Source organism: Euprymna scolopes, chromosome 2, assembly GCF_053919585.1.
Source record: "Euprymna scolopes isolate OS-2025 chromosome 2, ASM5391958v1, whole genome shotgun sequence".
NCBI classification, from domain to species: domain Eukaryota; kingdom Metazoa; phylum Mollusca; class Cephalopoda; order Sepiida; family Sepiolidae; genus Euprymna; species Euprymna scolopes.
In genome coordinates this window covers 84,212,422-84,233,794 of record NC_136483.1, presented here as the reverse complement: position 1 = coordinate 84,233,794, position 21,373 = coordinate 84,212,422, and the positions used below count along the sequence as shown (strand labels likewise).

Below are 21,373 nucleotides of genomic sequence, written 5' to 3'. Positions count from 1 at the left end.
TGGTCAATCTACTTTCGAATTAATATCATTTATTTATGGAAATAAAAAGAAAGATGTCTTCCATGCTCTCTTTTCATACAAAAAAAAAAAAAAAAATTAAGCAATTTACAATGTACAAGTATTTGAGGAGGAAAAAAATAGTAAAAGAAATTTTCAGAAAATTAAAGTAACTCTAAGACATGTAGAGAAAATTTGAGTCAGACTTTTACCAAATTACTTTACAATAACTCTAGAATCAATATTCCCTCAAACCTTTAATTAAAAAGAAGTGTTTATCATATATCATCCCGAGAAGAGGGGGTGTCTATTGAACATTTTGCTTTTCCGTATAATGCGCAAGTTGCAGTTAAATTTAAAAATATACTAATACTGATCCAACAGTTTATGGGTAATTTAGTAAACTAAGTTAAAGTAAAGAACGAATAAAACCCATCGATCAAACATCGCACACTTTTGGTTGGTTTACTCAAGAATTTCATTAAATTATTGATCAGTATTTGATTGTTCACTAATAGTTCTAAGATCCTTAATCTTACCCATTCCTTATTTCATTTTAATAGATCAAAAAGAAAAAAAAGAGTTGATCAATATTTGTTACACTAAGGTTTTTCTTCCTATATATTTTGATCACATAAAATATTAGGATTTAGTTATAGGGTGGGGGCTTCCATTTCGTTTGTTCTAATCTGTTTCTCACTGTATCTTGCTTCACCTCCCCCCCCCTCTTTATTTTATACAGTTTCTATGACTTGCTTTCATCTGTTTATTTAGAGTCAGATATAAGAAAAGAATTAAAAAAAAAAAAAAAAGTAGAATAGTTTATTATTAACAAAAGTAATAGAACTTTAACAGAGATGGAAGGAGTAGAGGAAGCAGCAACTGATTTTGGATTGTTTTTATTCTTTTAAATTCAACCGACTGTTTGATTCAGGAAAAAGGGAGTTTACAATCTAATCAGAGCTAAATTGATGACCCAGTGGGTCACACCCCATATATGTGGACGTGCACACATACACACACGTTTTGTAAGTAGATAATCATGGCTTCAAACCAAGGCCAACCTGTGAAAACTGAATTTGGTCCCACTATGGGACAATGATTGCACATATCTGCTTCTTAGAATAGTATTTAAAACAGGGAACATGCAGATACATCACAAAACTTTTTTAAAAAGAAAAAAAATGAGTTTATGAATAATTTTTAAAGAAAGTCGCACTAATTTAAGAAAAAAAAACATTTTAATTTTTCATTTCCAGGCAAGGTTAGAGCAAGTATAACAATATAAGTGGAAAAAAATTCATGTAAAGTTAAAACTAGAGTTAGAACTACAGGAAGTCATACAAGAAATGTATCAGATAAGCTGAGAAAATTTGGGAGGTTGCTTCATCTCTATGACGAATCAGTTGAAGACATATGTATGCTATGTACTGAAAATATTGTTTAACTCCAAATGACTTTGTGCTGCCATAATTCAGAACCATTGCTATTAATCAACACGGAGAAACAAGAGGAGAGAAAACAAACCGCTATGAGACTTCATCTGCTTATGCAATGATCTACTGTTCTCAACTTGTTAGGAATAATAAAAAAAAAAAAAAAAAAAGTAGTGCTACAGTGTTAAAGTGAATGACATGCACATTAGTTGAACAGCTCTTTACGAACACCTTCCATTGCTTGGACACTGACTTACTTTCAGAATTTTCAGACATTATTTCTTTGAAAAATAGCTATTTAGAAAGTTATATTTATTAATTACAAAGAATAAAATATAATTATCCACTGACACATGTTTTGTCATCTACGACTCACAGTAGCTGAATCTAGAGCGATTCGAAATCGGGACCCCATGGAAAGAAGCCTAAACCTCTACCACTGGCCTATAAAGATATGGCTAACTTTTTTTTTATTTTTGTGATATAAAAAAAAAAAAAAAAAATTCTACTGGACCAAGTTTTGTCCACAACCATAAATTGTATTCTGAAATTTACTCATGTGAGTAAATAGTGTTGTGAAATGAGGAGTTAGGGAATGGGGAAGTTGTATCACATTAAACCACTCCTTTTGCTTGCATTGTTTCCAAAATTTAAAGAGAACCATCAATAGGATCTAATTTTTTTTTTTTTTGTCATGATATATCTGCATATAAAAAGGCAATGTGAAAATTTTGTACTTAAAAAAAAAAACAAAAAAAAAACTAAATTTCTTTTTAATACCCCACCTCCCCAAAAAGCAGTTGTAAAATTTATATTTTAAAAAAATAAAGCAAAAAACTGATAAATGTTCTTCAAAGTTCTGTGTTTTTCTTATCTGAATGATATTTAAATGCCCAAAATGACGAAGTCTTCCCCAATGTGTCTCTGTATCGTTTGGCAAAAGCTGAGAATGTAGAAACGCAGTTACCAATGTAGTGGTCAGCTTTGGACAATATGGCAAGATCCAAGTGTGGGTCGCTGGGATATGCACGCACAAATTTTACCTGAAAAGAAAATTTAATTATAATTTTGATTTAATAAAATAAAAATAAATAAAAAAAATTTATCTTATTGATAGCTAGCACAGTATTGGAAGTTGAGAATAACAAACAAGCATGTTATTTAGCAGCTGAATATTTGGTCAGCGTTTATGGATTTTTTTTTATCATACATGAATTAAAACAAGACTAAAAAAAAAAAATAAATAAAAAAAGGAATGACTGAAAGAGGGATAAATAAAAGCTTGGCCAGAGATAAGTTATTCATATTATCTGAATACTTCATCTTAAGAATTATTTTCAGGTTTTGATCAATGTAATCTTTGACCCACTTCAGGTGTATCTTGTCAAACTCTGAACGGAACCCTTTATTTAATCCACAGGGGTGGCATACTTTCATTCAGTCAGCCATGACTGGATAGAAGTCCTAAATAATTCATAATTTAGACCACCAACACTGAGGATTGGATTGAACCTTCAACCAAAACTACAATTGTGAATTACTTAGGACTTCTATCCATTAGTCCAAATAATACGAATAATTGATCCCCATTTCAAAAATTCAGAAATAGAGATAAGTTAGTTTAGAAATCAATTTCAAAAAGCTGTTCATGTAAAATAAAAACACACGCACGCACACATTTATTCTCACAAAGCTTTGTCAAAGACATAAAATGTTACTAATGGAAAAGTCCATGTTGATAGTCGCAAACAGTAAAGAGGTGTGTGTGATTAATGTACAAGTAGATATTACTTAGATGAATATATTTGGAATGAGCAGATGAGCAGTAGTTAAATATATCTGGAAATGATAGCTGCCACATCTAATGAGAAAGACATCAGAGTTGTAAAAATTATGCTAAATTAAAGTATCAATCTAAATTTAAGCCCAAGCCAGAAAGAGGCTAAATATGGCTTCTGAATCTCACATACGACGTGACATTCAATCTGGTACCCAGAAATAGAAGAGTGCATTCTTTCATTGGCAAGTAATGTTCAGGGGCAATAACTTTGATCTGATCGAGAGAGATAACTCCTGAATGTTCTGAGCCAAGAATATGATTGAGGTAACACATTCATTAAAGAGCAAGCTTGAACTTATTTATGCCAAAATGATTTATGTGAGTCTGTGAGGCATGCATGTATTTGTAAGAGAGTATGTTGAGGCCAAACTGATTTCCTGCCATCCATGAGCAGCAGAATTGTGAGCGTGTATCACTAACAGGTTTATATCTTCACCATTCCTCGGTCAAGAACTGTAAGCTTGTGGAACTCTTGCTGCTGAGTGCTTCCCTTGAACCTTGATCTTTTTAAGAATAAGTCTAACAGTCTCTTGTTAGCTCATTAGATCAAATGGCTTCATACTTTTTCTGGAGCAATTTCTATATAAAAATTTTTTTTTTATTTTTATAATTTCTAAATATTTAACTTCTAATAGAATTTGCATTTTAAACTTATTTCTTTCACACATGAGCCTATAATCTTGCTACAGCTGAAGTGTGACAGACGGATGTATAGTCTACAGAAATATTTGGACAGATCTAAAGTAAACAATTAGACAAAGTATATTTGTAAGATACTCTCTTCAATGGTCAGTATAGATGCAGCCTTTCAATCTGCACATTTTAACCACGAAAATACAACATCAAACTTAAAGATGACATATAAACTGGACAGACAGAGCCCCTTTTCAAAATGCAAGGACAGTTTAATTGTTTTTTTTAAAGTGCATAACATTTTTTTTTAAATGACAGATTTACCTTTTTCATGACCTTTGACATTTCTTTGATTAAATCCCGATCATCAGTGGCAACAAATACTGTTTTGGCATTGAGCCTTTTCACTTCATTCTTCACTTGCTTGACAACCGTGCTGTCTGATGGGTAACAGACTTCTTCAGTGAGGAGACCATTTTCGTTGTGGTAACCGGTGCATTGAGCAGACGCAAACATCTGTGGCGTTTCTTTGACATGAGAACAGGCAGACCTCTGCAAGAAGATCAATAGCAAATAAGTTTGATTTGAATGCTTTCTTTTTTGTTTTGTTTAATGGCATATCAACCCTTTTTGGGTTATTTAATGTTAAATCCAGTAACTTTGGAAAAGGTTTTATGCTTCAAATTCTTTATATATTCAAATATTTGTGGTATTTAGTTTAGTTGTTTCATATAGGAAAATTGTTTTTAGCTTTGTAGAACATGATTGCAAAGTAAAAGGGAAAAAAAATAATATTAATCATATTATTTGGATTGTTCAGACTACTGTTACCTTGAGTGTCATTTTCACATTTTGGTCGATGTAACCTCCGACCTTCTTCAGATGTTTCTTGTCGAACTCAGGAATTTGGACAGAACTTCAAATCGAACTGGATAGAGATCTTGAGTAATTCAGTTGTATTTTTCGGTTGCCCACACTGAGAATTGAACCTTCAAGGACCTCTATCCAGTCATGGCTGACAGAACGAGAGCATGCTATCTCCATGAAGTAAATAAAGGGTTCCATTTGAAATTTTTTCCAAATTCGCAAGTTCGACAAGATACACCTGAAGAAAGTCTGAAGTTACATCAACCAAAACGTGAAAATGACACTCAAAGAGAGAAGAGTAGTCTGAAGACTCAATAATATGAAGAATCAATTCTCATCTAAAAAATTCAGAAACATGATAACATTAATGTCTGGTGCATTTTAGGCTAGGAAGTTAGTATCTTCAGACATCCTGGTCTAGTAGCACCTATTAATTAGAATAAATGTTAGCTCAAGCAGGTGTCAGATAAACAAGGTAGGGTTTTAGCTGATCGGTTTATTTCTTTTACCGCATATCAACCTTTTCAGATCAAATAGTGGGATCAAAGACCAGAGGGACGAGAAATGTCCCATTTTTAACAAGTCAGACAAGTAACTACACATGAAAAAATGGAAATGGCTTAAAATATTACAATATTGGTGTATAAAGAAAGAGCTTGATGAGCTAAGAAAGAATCTTTTTAAATTTTTTAAATCCAATTAAAATTAAGGAAGTTATGACTATTTTTGTGCCTTACACGTTTGGATATTTTTCCCTCTTTAAGACCATATCCATTTTGACACATTTTTTACACTACTTTTTCAGTAAAAATGTTATATCTTTGTTAAAACACAAGATTAAGCCATGAAATTTACCACATTTGTGCTATGAATTAAAATATGCCACTGAAAATCTCCAGAAATTATTGGTTTCCAAATAATCTGCAGTAGATGCACATAAATATACTGCAATTCCTTAAAAATACCATGTACCCATTAAAAGAAAAGAAGTTAGAGAACTCGAAGTTGAATTGTAATGTATTTTATGTATGTGATTTTACCTTTGTAGGTAATTATGTGTGAACACCTTGAAAAACTTAAATAAAAGATAAACAAATATTATTTTAGAATTTAATGTAAAATGATTTTGAGCCATTCCAGCGTTTTAAGGCAGTTAACCATTCCCCCCCCCTATAGGAGATAAATCCTGCACCCTTTTTTTTTTTCTTCTAAAGACGACTATGCGTGGTTTTAAGAGGGTCTTTGTGCAATTATGAGAGGGTGGACAGGTTGCCATTCTGACTTTAGGTTAATGATAGAGGTAAGGGAAATTGTGTGTGAACATCCTGAAGATTTGATAGAAACAAAACAAAAACAATTTTAGAGTGGGGGTTGATTTCACATAAATTTAATGTAAAATAATTCACCATTTTGAGACCATTCTAGTGTTTTAGGACACTTGACCAATTTATTTTTTATGGGAGATAAATCATGCACTTTTTAAGGAAGGATCTGTTAATTTTTTTTTTTTTTTTTTAGACACTTATATGCAGAATTTTGTTTTGTGGGAAGCTTGCCACTCGGACAGCATTATTGTTAGGACTAAAGGTTTTAGGAGGCTTGCCACCGATACCTAGGTAGGATTAAGGGAGTTTTTTTAAGAAAGCGTTTGACACCCATAATTACGGTTAGAAAATTTTTTCAAAATTTTCTATACTTGTCATGTTGAAATGTTTTCTTTAACACAACAAAGAAATGAGCAGTCAAAAGAAGTTCAGACACCCCAAACCATTAAAAATGATATCTATTCTAGTTATTTTTCAAATTTCATGATGAAATTCTTAATACAAGCATGGTACAAGCATTTACAAATCGAGGGAGAGATCATTACAAAATCTTACTACAAACGCTGTTTTAGGATAACATTTTTATCACGTTATTTGCTTCAAACTCTTTAAATATATAATGTACGTTACTATTTATTAATCCATTTGAAAGTATATTCATTTCCAAACTAAATGGTGGTATTTTGAGGACTTAAACTGCTTTGGTTTTTAAAATATGACGATTTTAGAAGAATACTCTTGAAATCTATGATTATCCAAAGCGTTTTATTGTTTGTGTGTATTACTAGTTAGATTACTCATAGACACCTAAAATAATCTGAATTTCAAAGTCGTGTCATAAAAGTCGTAATCGTAATTGTTTTTGTTTGTTTTAATGCAGATTTTTAAGGTAACTGTTAGTGATAATGCTGAAATAGGTGACATTTATGAAATTAGATGTACAGTGGTTACTAGCATAAAAAAGTCAACATGGCAAAAGTTTTTCATTAAAAACTAATGTTATCTACTTAATTAAATTAATTAAAAGGGGAGTAGAAAGTTGATCTTGGGTTTACTTTTGGCAGCTGTATAACTCTCACTTCCCTTATTGTCATTTAATCCTCACATACCATGTTTCTGACAAAGGAAGAATTGCTGTTTTCTGAGTCAGAATCTATTACATTACTTATCGTTGGCAAATTTTTGACCTTGAAGTAGTATTTAAAAAAATGTTTTAGCTCCTTACAACAAGTGACTTCATGCCTTGTCTGGAGCAATTTCCATAAAACAAATGTCATGTCGCAATTAGTTAAATATTACTGCATTAGTACATAAAACAAGTATTTTCATGGGTTAACAAAAGAATGATTCTGCTTTATTTGTTTGTGGCATGTGACTAAATAGAAGGGAAGTAATTCAATTTGGAAGGTTACTCTTTATTATTAAAGCTAACTTTTTACTCTTTATTATTTAAGCAAAACTTGCAAATTTTTTCCAAAACTATTTTCATCAATTTTCTACTTAATCGTTTTTGTAATTTTTGGATAGTTTACTTACAGTTAAGTAGATACTAATGGTTTTAATTGAAATTCAATAGTTCAATTTTGCTCTAATAATGAAGAAGCACCAAAAATTCAGAACTTGAGGTGGAAGATTGGTTAAAAAAGTTGGACAACCCAAGAAAACTTGGATGCAAACCAACAAGAGTCTTAAACAATAGAATTAAGAAAATTAAATTTTTACAATTTCATTCTCAAAAAGTTTTTGTTACAATTTCTCCCCCCATCCCCCAAAAAACTACTTTATCAATTTACATGATTTTTGGAATAAGGCATTTTCGTTCTGTGACGAGAAAGTACATTGTAAAGATTTTCTGTATTTTTTAACTAAGTGTAATTCTAAATTAGCACCAAAATTACTTACCCAATCCACACCATTCCGCAAATGAATTCCTATAAATGGTCGTTCTGGAATTTTGCTTTTAATAAATTTCTCTGCCTTGGCCTCAATTTTATCTGACCATCGAATGAAACGTTGAACTCCGAGAGAACTCTCAGTTGCAGGGAATGGTCCTGGGGCACCAACAAAGGCCAAAACTGGATACTTGGATGCTGGATACCTGGTAGGGAGAACAAGTTTTTATTTTTTATTTTTGAGATTTTTAAAACAACTTCATGCCTTGTCCATTTAAAAAAAAAAGTTATGTTGTGAAAACTATTTTCATAAAGATTAGGAAAGGCGCTTAAAATTCACTTAAAAGAAACAAGAAGCTGACCTGGGAATCGACCTTTGATCTTATCTTAAGATATCAGTATTCTTACGATGCATCCAATCTGTGGATTACCCTGCTCAACAGCCTGACATCCCAAACACTATGTGCTGTAGCTTTGTTCTCCATAGTCTTATTTTTTTATGACCTTATCGCCATAATTTCTTACACTGGCGGCTGTCAAGGGGGAAACAGACGTGTTCCTAAGTATAAAAATAAAATAAACACGGGGAAACAAGAACAACACACACTGATGCTTCACATATATTGGTTGAACTCTGGATGTGTGTGTCTACATGCTAAGTTCACATCTACATCCCGTCGAAGCTGGGTTCGTCTGTTGCACTCAGTTTATCTAGATCTCCCAAAGCTTTTCTGACCTGACCCAAGCCATGATCTGTAGTCAAAGTTCAACTGAACTCTCAACTGACTGTCGTAAAGTCCCAACTCACAATTGTCGTAAACACTCACTGTCGTTAAGTCCAACTTTGTCAGCCGTCAATCGTTTCTATTGTTGCTACGCCTCAATGTTATAAAACTAAATATATATCTATCTATTGTTCAGTCCTTTTGCTATTGCCATTCATCACACCCTAATTTATCCTTATTTCTCTTTGTCTGCGTTATGAAAATATTCCTATCCATTGTCTATTGATAAGTTCTATTATTATTACTCGCTAAACTTCTTTATCCTGTGTCATCTTCCTAACCACCAGCACTCAACAACCTCAGTCGAACAGAGTGTCACATTGATGAAAACGCAATTTCAAACTTGCATTTGATAAACCAAACATACCATTTTAAATTTAAACATGAAAAACCAACCGACTGACCAAGACGATTGGCCACATTTACATATGAAAAAAAAAAAAAAAAATCAGAATGCAGACCTTCATCAATTTCCAACTCCCTAAATATTGATCATAAATAGAGGGAATCATTTAAAACCCATTATGCATTTTTCCATTTCATCATTTTCCCAATGATGAGATCTTGCAGAAAGGATTGCTTCAAAAAATTGCTAACTATGGAGTATCTGGCAATGTCTTCTTAACTATCAAATTCTTATGTTTCTGATTGATGAGGATTGATAATTGGGATTATTCAGTCTTCCATTCTCAAAATACTAGGTAAAAATTCAGAAAACTGAAGGTTCAATGTTCGGTTTGAGTGATGCAAAAAAACTTCTACCCGGTCAAAGCTGACAAAACGATAGCATGCTAACCGCATCAATTAAAAACTGCTAATGAAAATTAAATGCTATGGTATATAACTGGACATATACTAAATATAATTAGATCCTTCTTAAACAATAGGACCATCCAGGTTCTCATTAATGGATGTACATCCAAGCAGCATAAAATTAATGTGGCAGTGCCTCAGGGTTGATCCTTGGGCCATTATTATTCTTGATATTCATAAAGGACTTCTCTGATAACATTGTGTCTGAGATGGATATATTTGCTAATGATACAATGCTTTATAACATGCAAGAGGGAAGAATGGATGTACATAAATCTAAGACAATGGCAGAATCGTTAGAAAATGACCTCCAGACCATAGTGGAATAGAGCTGTAAATGGATGATAATATTTAATGCTAGTAAAACTAAGTTGTTCTCCTTTAACAATTACTAGACGTCTCTCCAACCACCTACATCCATAACAAATAACAACCTACCTGAGAATTCTTCCTTCAAACTTCTCGGCCTAACATTTGCGGGCAATATGAACTAGAACAAATACATTGAGGACATTGCAAAAGCTACTGCAAAGGTGGGTTCCCTCTATAGAGTTAGAAGACTATTGTCACCTGAGAGTATCCTGTACCTCTACAAGGCGATCATTTGCCCATGCGTGGAGTATTGCTGCCACATCCGATCTGATGCTTCTACCACTAGCCTCTCCCTCTTGGATAGGGTCCAAAAAAAGAGGTCCCACTTTGTCAACTAAGCTCCAACCCCTGTCCCATCGCCACAATGTTGCACCTGTGCTTGTTTTACAAGTATTTTAATGGAATGTGCTCTGATGAACTTGTTGCACTTGTGTCCCCTCGACGTACATATCCTTCACAAACCCGCTTAGCAACAAAATCTCACCCTTCACTGGTTGCGGTCCCTAAATGCCAGAAAGCTTTCTATTTTAACAGTTTCTTCCTTTGAACAGCTAAACTTTGAAATTCCTTTCATGCTATCTGATTCCCTGGCTGTACTGATATGCAGAAGTTTAAATGTAAAGTAAACCAACATCTTGTTAATCTTTCCTAGGCATCCGAGTGGCAATATACCTTGTTAGGAGTGAATGTGAGTAAAAAAAAAATTAAAAAATAATGGGTTCCATTTGAAATTTTGTACAGATTCTTTGAGTTCAACAAAATACATCTGAAGGTCAAAGGTTACATCAAACAAAATGTTGTGTTAATAACACTTAAGATGACTTAATACTCCAAATATCAAATTCTTTCTCTCTGTTAGGTCTATAAAAGTAGTTGCTGATGGGCAGAAGTTTGAATACACAGTATCAATGCCGATTCTTGATCCAACACTTTCTTGATCTTCATTAATGATCTTCAAAATAATATTCTGAGAGAATTTATTAACGTGAACTATTTATTGCAGAACTTGGAAATCCTGCTTATCTTCAATCTAACGCATGTGGTGAAATGGAGGGGGGGGGTTACATATTTAACACCTTTGAAATCAACCTTTTCTTTCACCACCAATACTCAGACCTATGTCTTGCCTTAATTAAATTACTCTCCTTGAAAAAGCCCCTTGTTTTGATAAACTAGTTTTGGGTTTTGGTTTTTTGCAGTTAAAATCGTTAAAGGGCCGTCACACCTCAAGCAGTGAAAAGTGGTGGAAACCTCCAATTCTTGTGAAATTCTAACAATTAGTTCATATTTTCAGTTGCTTTGGCGTATTTTAGTTTGTTTTTTTTTTGTTTTGTTTTAGAAGCATAATATAAACACAACCTCTCATTTGAAAATTCAAATATTTCAGATTTGCATTAAATTTTATCCATGGTCATTAGGCATCAATTGAACAAGATTTCCCAAATTTTGATTTCTTCTTAAGACTCCTTTAGTTTAATCCTTATATTTTAGACATTTTCTAGAATCGAAATCATTTGATCAAATTAGTATAAGGATTCTAGACGTAATCTTGATTTTAATCTCCGTAAGGAGACCTAGAAATGGTGCAAAACTTCTGTTCAGCAAATTAATTTTCTATTAAAGTATGTGAATGACAGAACACTGCCAAGGCTTTGGCTGAATATTAATTATACATAATTGCTGATTTAATGCATCTGATAAACTATTTCATAGTAAATAATGAAAGTTAGCATTGAACTTTTGAGGTTACGACATGACGATCATCTCACACGGATATAGATTTAATGGGAAAAATATTAGTAAAAATATAATAAAATCTAATAAAAAAAAAGAACGAAATTTATAATAAAATATATCAGCAAAAAATAATAAAAATATTAATCTATTGATCTCTCTCTCTCTATATATATATAACTACTTAATTTACTCACATAAAATTAATATACGAAAATATAGATTTATGCGTAAACTTTAAGTATTTACTTCAAAAGTGCTCAATATGTAGGTAGAGCTAGTTAGTAATTTATAAAATATATATGACGATTAAGCTACACAGGCGCATAAGCCTGAAGAGTCCTAGAGTGGATGAAACGCGGAATATTCAGTGTAGCTTAATCGCCATATATATTTTATAAATTACTATATATAAATATATAACAAAATGATCTCGATCTTTCCCTTGTCACAACAGTTTTAATAAGAAATTAACCAAACACTTTTGACAAATCTTTCGCACGCATCCCTTACAGCATTCCCTTTGCTTTGGCTGAATATTAATTATACATAATAGCTGATTTAATGCATCTGATAAACTATTTCAATATATGAAGCAGGGTTCTACGGACAAGTTTATCTTTAGTTGACCTTTCACAACTAAATATTTTTGTTTATTAGCCAAATAATAAAGTTACTATTCAAACCCATGTGGTTTTTGGAATATGACATCTTCATTCCATGACAAGTACGTACATCATAAAGATTTTTCTGTTATTTTAAATAAGTGTAATTCTAAATATGCACTGGATTTCATGTTGAGACTTAAAGGTATAAACATTTGATTTTCTTCAGATTTTTTATAAACAGCCTTTGTGAAAACAAAATAAAATAAAAGTATTGTTCTATCACACCATTTACTGTTTAAATAATTTAATTTTAATTGTTTTATTAAAAAAAAATAAATAAAAGGTTGAAAAGATATTTTTTTTCACTCCGTAATGAGCTTTGAAGGATTGTCAGTGAAAGAAATACAAATCCCCAAAAGATAAGCATTTTATTATTTCTACTTGCCACTTGAAAAAAAAAAAAAAAAAAAAAAATCACTCAAATGCAACTGTAAAGCCCTGTGAAACGTTTCCTATATCTAACAGATCATTTGAACACAACACTAAATATATCAAACAAATCATTTTATGCTTTTTCATCATGCTTTTTTTTTTTTTTACAGTAACTCAGAACATTTTTTTACTTTATTACAAGTATACTTACCAGTCTACATTAAAAAAAAAAGTGTAAATATCAAATTTTAGTTAAAAAAAATTAATGTAGTCAGAAACTTTATAGCTAAGAGGTTGATTAACGTTAAAATTAATATCCTCAGTTTATTTATAGCTAAAAAGATTAGATTATGTTCCTTTCACACAAAATTATTTAAAGAAAAAGAAGAAAAATTTGCATCATGAAATGAGATATGACAATAACTGACCTTTGTTTCCACAATTTTGTTTCCCCAGAAGTGATGTCAAAGCTGAGAGGATTGTGAAATTCAGAACCTACAAAGTCAACATTAAAATGATCCCAGAATGGTCCAAAAGGGTTTCCTTCCTTTGCATTGCAATTGGAACCTTCAGATGCCCTTGACATGTAACAAAAGGCTGGAAAATAAAATTGAAAAAAAAAAAAAAAATGAATCCATCATTTTCAAATTTGTAAGCATTCTACAAATGTAACAAAAAAAAAAAATAAATAAACAAAATAAATTTTTTAAAAAAATAGATTCATGAAAATTCTATTGAGTTAAGATATTTTGGATATTCTGGATTTTTTTTGTTTCCTAATTGTTTTGATTAAGAGCACACCAACTTCTTTTCAAGTTATTTAATCCATGTCAAATTATTTCTGTAATTAATATATTTAAATATTCCATTTGATTGTCTTATTTTCTTTGGTCGAGGGTGTGATGTTTTCTGGCAGCCTGCAATCCCACTTTCCAAACTTGAGGATAGTGGCTTAAGTTTCATTCAGGCTTCCACCTTAAAATCTTTGCATTTTATTAATTAAGAATTGTTCTTTTCAACATAGATAAATCAAGATAGCTTACTGATCATGAGGAGCTCATCAAGCTTTGATGTATTCAGTCTCACCACCACAGTATGAGAGCCGATATACAGAGTATGAGCAGATGTGATATTGCATATTTATCTCATTATTTATGCCCTTATGTTGAAGATGAGCTAGTGATGACTGGGTGGATACCTAGCATTCACCTCCATAAAACATGCTCCTAATAGCTGCTGGTCTGGTTGTTTTTATTAGTTTTTAAAACAATTAGGCCCATGAAATTATTTTAATTTGGCTTATGAAGTTTTTAAGTTTTGGGGATGAGGATTGATAATTTGTATTATCTGGATTATTCAGACTACTGTTCTCTTTAGTGTTATTTTCACAACATTTTGATTGATGTAACATCAGACATCCAGATATATCTTGTGCAGATTTCCAAGTTCGACAGAAAGCTTCCAGAATTCAACAAGATACACTTGAAGGTCAGAGGTTATATCAACTGGAACGTTATGAAAATAACACTCAAGGTGAGAACAATAGTCCAAATAATTAAAATAATAGGCCTATGACATGAAATTATCTTAATTAGGTTCATAACATTATGTTATTTTCACAGCACAACCATTTTCAGTTTATTTTATGCTAAATTTTATCATTTTGGTAAAAGATTCTAAGCATCAAGTACTTAATATCTTCAAGAAAATATGTATAAATTAGTTTGTTTTGGTAATTTTGTTTTGCATCATGTCAAACCTTTATGGATTATTTACTTTGGAATCCTGTCATCTATTATATAAATCTCACCTGTCTGTTTAAATGTATGTATGTATGTATGTATGTATAGCAAAAACTTTCAACAGAGGCGATGGATCCTGACAAGATCGGTATCATTTTGAAGTTGGACGTCTCAGACGACAGATATAAAAAAAATTGTCCAAAAAATATTAATTCCTTCACCATTTTGTACAAGGAGGGGTTGATTTATTTTGCCGACATTTTAGCAAATCATCGTTGAATTGACTTTGGTTCATTTCAATGCTTTTGACTTCCGGTCGCGTCATGGAGTCATCGGCTAAGATGATTTTCTTTCACTTTCTTTTCCACCTTTGCGTCAAGGGTTCAAGCCTGCTTACTAACATTTTTTTTTAACACCTATCTTCACCCTGACTGCCTACTGTTGTTTTGATTCCCTCTCCTCGCTACTACCATTTTTTTTTTAACACCTCTCTCCACATTCAAGGGTTCAAGCCTGCCTACTACCACCTTTTTTTTTTTTTTGCCTCAACACACACCTCCAAACACCCGGACAACGCTGGGCACCAAGGCTAGTTTTTTTCTAAAGGATTTTATGCATCAAATTCTTCAAATCTTTATCCATTTCGTTTGCTTTTATTTATTCATTATGTATATTTTTTATATGGCTTGATACAGTTACAGGTCATACTTCGGACAGATTCTACGAGGGGGTGTTCCAAAAGTAATGCCTCCTATTTTTTCATTCCGCAATGAATAGATCAGCGGGGATTGCAAATTGCATTGTTATGATGACTGGACTTATGCATTCATGACCTGAAAGTTTCATCTCTGTTGCAGATATTGATGGTGTGAGAGATTAAGAAAGCCACCCCTATCATGGACGTGCATCAGAAGCAGAGATGTGTCATTGAATTCCTGGCAAAAATTCATTGAAAATGGTGGTCACGGTCTAGAAAAATACATTCTGGGCCACAAAATGGTACCACTCCTGCCTTCATTCTTTAGCTAATTTAAAAAATAAATAAATAAATAAATAAATAAAATAAAAATTAAATAAATAAATAAATAATAAGAGGCTTTACTTTTGGAACTACTCTCGTATTTAACCAATTGATTATATGTCCTGAGAGGTGCTACTATGCTAGGTTAGAATGTACTTAAGAATTATCAAATCAAAAGGTCGATTTCAGACACTCCATAGACTCCAAATTAAATGTACAAAATATGCACCATATTTGGTTTAACATTTGTTTTGCATGTTTGCGCAAGCATTGAATGGCTTTAAGAAATTGACTTACAAATTAACCTATATCTGGTCTATACTTCTTTCTAAAGTCTCTTGTCATGTCTTCATGTTTTGCTTGGCCTTCCCCTGTCATCTTAAATATTCAACATGGACTAACTCAAGAATAATAATGATTATAACTATTATCTAAAATGTAGAAAAACAATTTCTAAATAAAAAAAATTATAAAATTATTCTTTATACATAAAACAAATAAGATATCAAATGCTTTTACTTACAGATTCTTTGAGATGGCGGCCAGATTTTTGGCGCTAGTTTCTCCATAAATTGTTCCATTGTTATCACTCTGTGGAATTGTTTCAGAGGTTCAACTTGGAAATAAGTGTCGTAAGAAACCCGTAGCTAAATCAATACGAAAAAAAATATATATACTAAATATAAATTAGAATAAAGAAAAATAAAAAGATACAAATTTTTATAGAAAAAAAATTTACAGTAAGACTATAGGCTTGAAATATTATTAAGTAGAATAGAAAAGTACAAATAAAAAAATTAGCTTAATATGCAAAGAAATCAGTAAGTGAAGATAATGACAGTGCGAGGTGTTTGTGCAACGTATGGATCACTGTAAGGGCCAAAATTAGTTGTTTTTTTCGAATTAACATTTTATATATGAATGGTTATGTAATAGTTTGGAAAAATTTAATTATGATCTGTCTGTTAAAAGTCATAAAAGTATAATGTAATAAAAATATAATGGAGCCATATTAGTTTAATGAAAATTTAATGAAAAGTTTGATCTTTGTTAATTGCAGATCTGTTCTTCCATAAATATTAGAGAAAGTGTTGAGGAATCATGATGCTATGAAATATTGTTTAATGAAATCTTGATTATGTAGATTATTTATGTTTTGTTTTAGATTAATGCAAGAAATAAGTAAGTATGAATAGTGACTTTAATATAATGTCCATACATGTAGTGATGATGTAATAATTGTAAAGTTTGTGATAAGCTTGTTTATAACAAATTATGTTTGCAATACGTCAAAGAAGCAGTCCTATAAAAACAATTATATCAGTTAATAAAGTTATTGCAGTGTACTTGTGAGAGTTAAAGCACTTAACAGACGTTTTTTAGCAGAATAAATGTAATTTGCATACTGGAAAGAATTTTAGTAGTTTTGTGATAAACAGTGTAAGGAATGTAGTATGTGCTGATTGTGAAAGATTTCTTCAGGAATTGTTAGTTTATTTTCCTATTAGCACTGTTAGAGAGAGCATAAAAAAATAAGATTATTTTATTATAGAAGATAGACAAATACATACAAACAAAAAAAAATAAAAATCTAATTTATAAAACTCATTATGTCTGTCTGTGTGTTTCCATATTTTCATACTATCTCTTCCGAAACTAAAAGTCACACAGCGAGGGGCCTCAAATGATTGGATTTTTTTATGGATCATTCTCTTATAGGTCTTTAGCTGGTTAAAATAGTTTTTAAGGGTTCAAAAAGGGGTCAAAATTGAAAAAATAGTTATACATTTTGTACATTCATCTTAGTTTATTTTTAATCAGTTCGTATGCGTATCACGTTGGTACAGTGTTAATGTCACTAGCTTTGAATTTTACAGTTTTGCTAATGGTTTCGATTCTAGCTGATTGCACGCAAGTACTTTTTTTTTAATGAAATCATGACTATAATAATATATACAAAATCTGGACAAATTAAAATATTCTATTTAAGCGCATTTTATGACCGCTAGTTTAAAAATAAAAATGTACCCAAAAAATTTCAAATGTGCAATCCATATAAAAAAAAAAAACAACTAGTGATTATTTATAGTAATGAAACATGATAATTAAAAACAAAATAGCAGGGAATCTTATGAATATAATTATTGGTTGAAAGTATTAATGTACACCAAAACTTATGGGAAAAAACAAGTAGAATTTTAGCAATAAATAAAATTCATTTCTTACTCATATTTCTGAGTATGTGTTGAAACGATGCTATTTAAGCAAGTTTTATTTTTTTATTAAAATTCTTTGATAATTTGGAGTCATTTTTAGTGTACATAAATATTAGGTTGGCCAAAAAATTTGTTCATTTTTGTTTTTTCGTAATGTCATTTTTCCGACTTACTAAAGATCATTTTATATTTTTATTCTTCGAATCCTGTATTTGTTGTAGAGAGTATATTGACATCAGTGTGTAATAAGCCTCAGAACAGAGGAGTTTTCATATTTTTGCTTGTATTTCAAGCTTTGAAATGGAAAATCAAACATTACCATTGCTGTTTTACTAAAAAAATGCCATGTGTATAAGGAGAATGTTGTTACAGAATGAGTGTACCAGAAATGGTTTGATTGATTTCAAAAAGAAAATTTTTCAGCAAGAGATGCTTCTCACTTTAACTAACCAAAAATGATCAACAGGGACCATGTAAAAGCTACAGTTGAACAAGATCGTTGTTTGACAACTAGACAAATTGCAAACATTCAAGATTTCCAATCTAATGTGGAAAATGAATTGCATTAATATCCACTTAAAAACCCAAATATACTTTTGCTTTTTATATAAGTATATCATAGTTTTCTAGTTATTTTATCTTGAACTACCTGAATTGAGTAGTGGAAATGGCCTTGCCTTATCCCCATCATAAAGTTGCTTAGTGGGTAGTTTTAAAATAAAGGAAATGTCAAAATCATAGGTTACTAGTAAGGATTGAACACAAAACACAGGAAAAACAGAATGATTGGCAATTGCCCCGAAATAAGCAAATCCATCTTAAGAAAAAAAAAAAAAAGGTGAACCTTTGAGTAATCTGTATTCTCATTAGTTTAAAATATCTTCATTAATTCTTTTTATGTCTGAAACTAACTTGGGAACGAAGCAAAGAAAGTTAAAAGTTCGAGAAAATGTTTAATGTGATTAAGAGATGTATTATTTTTTACCAAAACAATGAGTATTATTTTCATATTAATTTGGTGAAATTGAGTTTTAACGATTCTGTTGACATCAAAGTGTAAGCAATGCCATGATCTAGTTTCAATCTTTTTCAAAATGTTACAATTCTAATTCAATGCAATTCTTTGAAAACATGCAAGAGCTCAACATTTAAAGACTTCTACTTTCTGCACCAAGTGATCTCCCTTGCGACAATAAGTTTAGTTAAATTCATAAAATTATTAAGTCAACTGCTTTTTTTTTATTTCTGTAAAAATGTTATCATTTCTGTTCTGAACATTTTTTTTATGGCAACATACACATTTATCTATTTAGTTTAATTTTTGAATATTTTTTTTTTAATAAGAAAAAAATGCTTCAATTTTTGTTCAGAAAAAGTTTTCTATTCAATTTAAATCAAACTATTTCTCTATATAATTATAATCCTCATACAAAATATATATTTTTTCTTTTACTAAAATATAAAGTTATCAATTATGGTACTAGATATAAAATATATTTCAAACATAAAAAAAAAAGTAAAAATAATTCTGGCATTTTTGGTGTAAGAAAATATTCAACCAAAATTCTCTTCTGCCACACTTAGATAAGCAATGTACAATTCATCAATATCTTTTTTTTTCATTAAATCTTTTATACAAAGTTATCCCCCTGACAACTCATATTTTCAACTCTCACGCATTAAATAGATCTCCGGATTTATTTTCAGATATATAAACATATTTTTTAAAGATCCCAAACGTCCATGCTTTTTTAGTAGGAATGTTCCATATATCTATCATATGCTGAAATGCTCTCAAAAAAACTCACTGAATTGGCAAAAGGAAAGACATTTGGCTTATAAAAATCTTACCGAAATCAAAAAAAATAACCTCCAAAGAAACATGACCAGAGATGAGATTCAAAGCTAATTTCTAAAAACCATTCAACATATGCGAGCATATAAATGCACATGTAGTAGCTATACAACGAGTTTATTTCTTCTGTATGTACACACAAAATCTTCAGGTGTAGTTGTAGTTTGGTTGGCTTAAACAGGCAAGTTAAAACTTGTGTAGGAAAATACACTGCAATTCAAACACTTCTATGCATATGCGCGACTTTCAGCTAATTTGTTTTCGATCTAATTTATTTGCGAGAAGATGTTGTGGAGACAAGATGCTTAAACATGTTATTATTTGTCAGACAATGACAAAAGGAGATGGAACTCCAGAATTCAATATTCTTTCTTTAGCTTAATCCTGCTTACTGAACAGACTTGCCTTACATGTTCCAGTTTTAATGAAAGGTCTAATAAAATTGATTTTATGGTGAAAATGTTAGTATATTATTTGGAACCTAGTAATCCTTTTTTCTTTGAGCCAGCTCAGTCAGATAAATACAGACATGGTAGACTCAACAAAATGGTGATCACTTGTCTTTGGAAAGTGACTGTTCAACTCTCACCACAACTCCAATATAGACAAACTAAACATGATACTGAATCCATCTGCAAGAAATTTTTATCAGTAAAAGTATAAACAATGTTAAAAGTTGTGAATCAGTTTTGAAGAATCACTTTTAATATTAAATTATATTACAGTTTTTAGAAAAAAATTTAAGAAAATAAATACAATGATTTTTTATCCAATAATAAATTGTTTTAAAATAGTGTTAAACAACATTTTTATAATTCTGCTAAAGTTTTTCTCTATTTTATCTCATGGGTAAAACAAAAATAAAATTTTGGAAAAGAAAAAAAAAAATTTAAGCAGCAGCAGCTTATAACTTACAGATCCTTCCACATATGGTTTGTACTCCACCCATGGTGGAATGACAAATGTGCGGTTGATTGATTTTGCAAAAGATAAACTGCCAAGAAACTGTTCTGCCTGATTTCCAAAACGACCTGAAAAAGATAAAATAAACAAATGTTAATAAATTAAAATTTAAGCATATGCACTTTCGGTGGTAGGTGTTCCAAGTCAGTTTCTCTTGAGGAGAATCTGTCAAATGGAAGAGTTAATTCCAGGCCACAAACTACCTTAAATTTTATGCGTTTGATAAACAAAGCAAAGATTGAAATATTGCATAAAAATAAAGTGAAAACAATTAATGAAAAACATTGGAGTGAAACCAAGCCAGTGAAAGTTGAAGACATGTGTTGCATGGAGAGAAATGATATGAGAATAATACAATGGATGTATCATGTTAATGTTAAAGATGACTTAATAGGAAGACGAAATTTGGATGGTATAGAAAGAAGTGTATAAAACAAGGGAGGCTTTTTAATTGGAAAGAATGGATAAGAGTTCTTGAGTTTAGTAGATGATGAATGTTTAAGTCTGCACGGTCAGCAGAAAAAAGGTAAAGGAAAATATGGGAGGATGTGATTAGAATGGATTTGAGAGAGAAAGAGATAAAAGATATAGGTCGATTTGGAAGTCAATTTCTAAAAGCTACAAAACATAACAGCATGTAAAAATGGCTATTAATTTTTTATTAATGATAATAACAATAATGATAATGGTGATGAAAATTTTATCATACACAAGAAAAAAAAAAAAAAAAAAGTTGAGAGCTAGGTTTTCCAAGTCCTGTCCATTTTTCAAATTTTGAAAATTAAACTCTTTCCCCAGACATTAAATTTTTATTATTATTACTAGAATTATGATTCATACAA

At 31.0% G+C, this 21,373-nt stretch overlaps 1 protein-coding gene across 2 annotated transcripts in view; it reads right to left on the bottom strand.

Moving 5' to 3' along the window:
• Nucleotides 1-1,925: 1,925 nt before the first annotated feature.
• The window catches only part of LOC145293189 (GDP-fucose protein O-fucosyltransferase 1-like), a 64,258-nt gene continuing 44,810 nt past the window's right edge, over nucleotides 1,926-21,373 (bottom strand). The window contains exons 2-7 of one of the 2 annotated variants that reach the window (XM_080139684.1): nucleotides 20,484-20,599; nucleotides 16,021-16,144; nucleotides 13,163-13,331; nucleotides 8,001-8,196; nucleotides 4,231-4,458; nucleotides 1,926-2,476 (exon numbers count right to left, since the gene is read on the bottom strand). In XM_080139684.1, the coding sequence (XP_079995810.1) occupies nucleotides 2,285-2,476; nucleotides 4,231-4,458; nucleotides 8,001-8,196; nucleotides 13,163-13,331; nucleotides 16,021-16,144; nucleotides 20,484-20,599 (1,025 nt within the window). In that variant the 3' untranslated portion in view covers nucleotides 1,926-2,284. The remainder of the gene's footprint in view (nucleotides 2,477-4,230; nucleotides 4,459-8,000; nucleotides 8,197-13,162; nucleotides 13,332-16,020; nucleotides 16,145-20,483; nucleotides 20,600-21,373) is intronic. The other variant, XM_080139694.1, reaches the window with a different exon arrangement.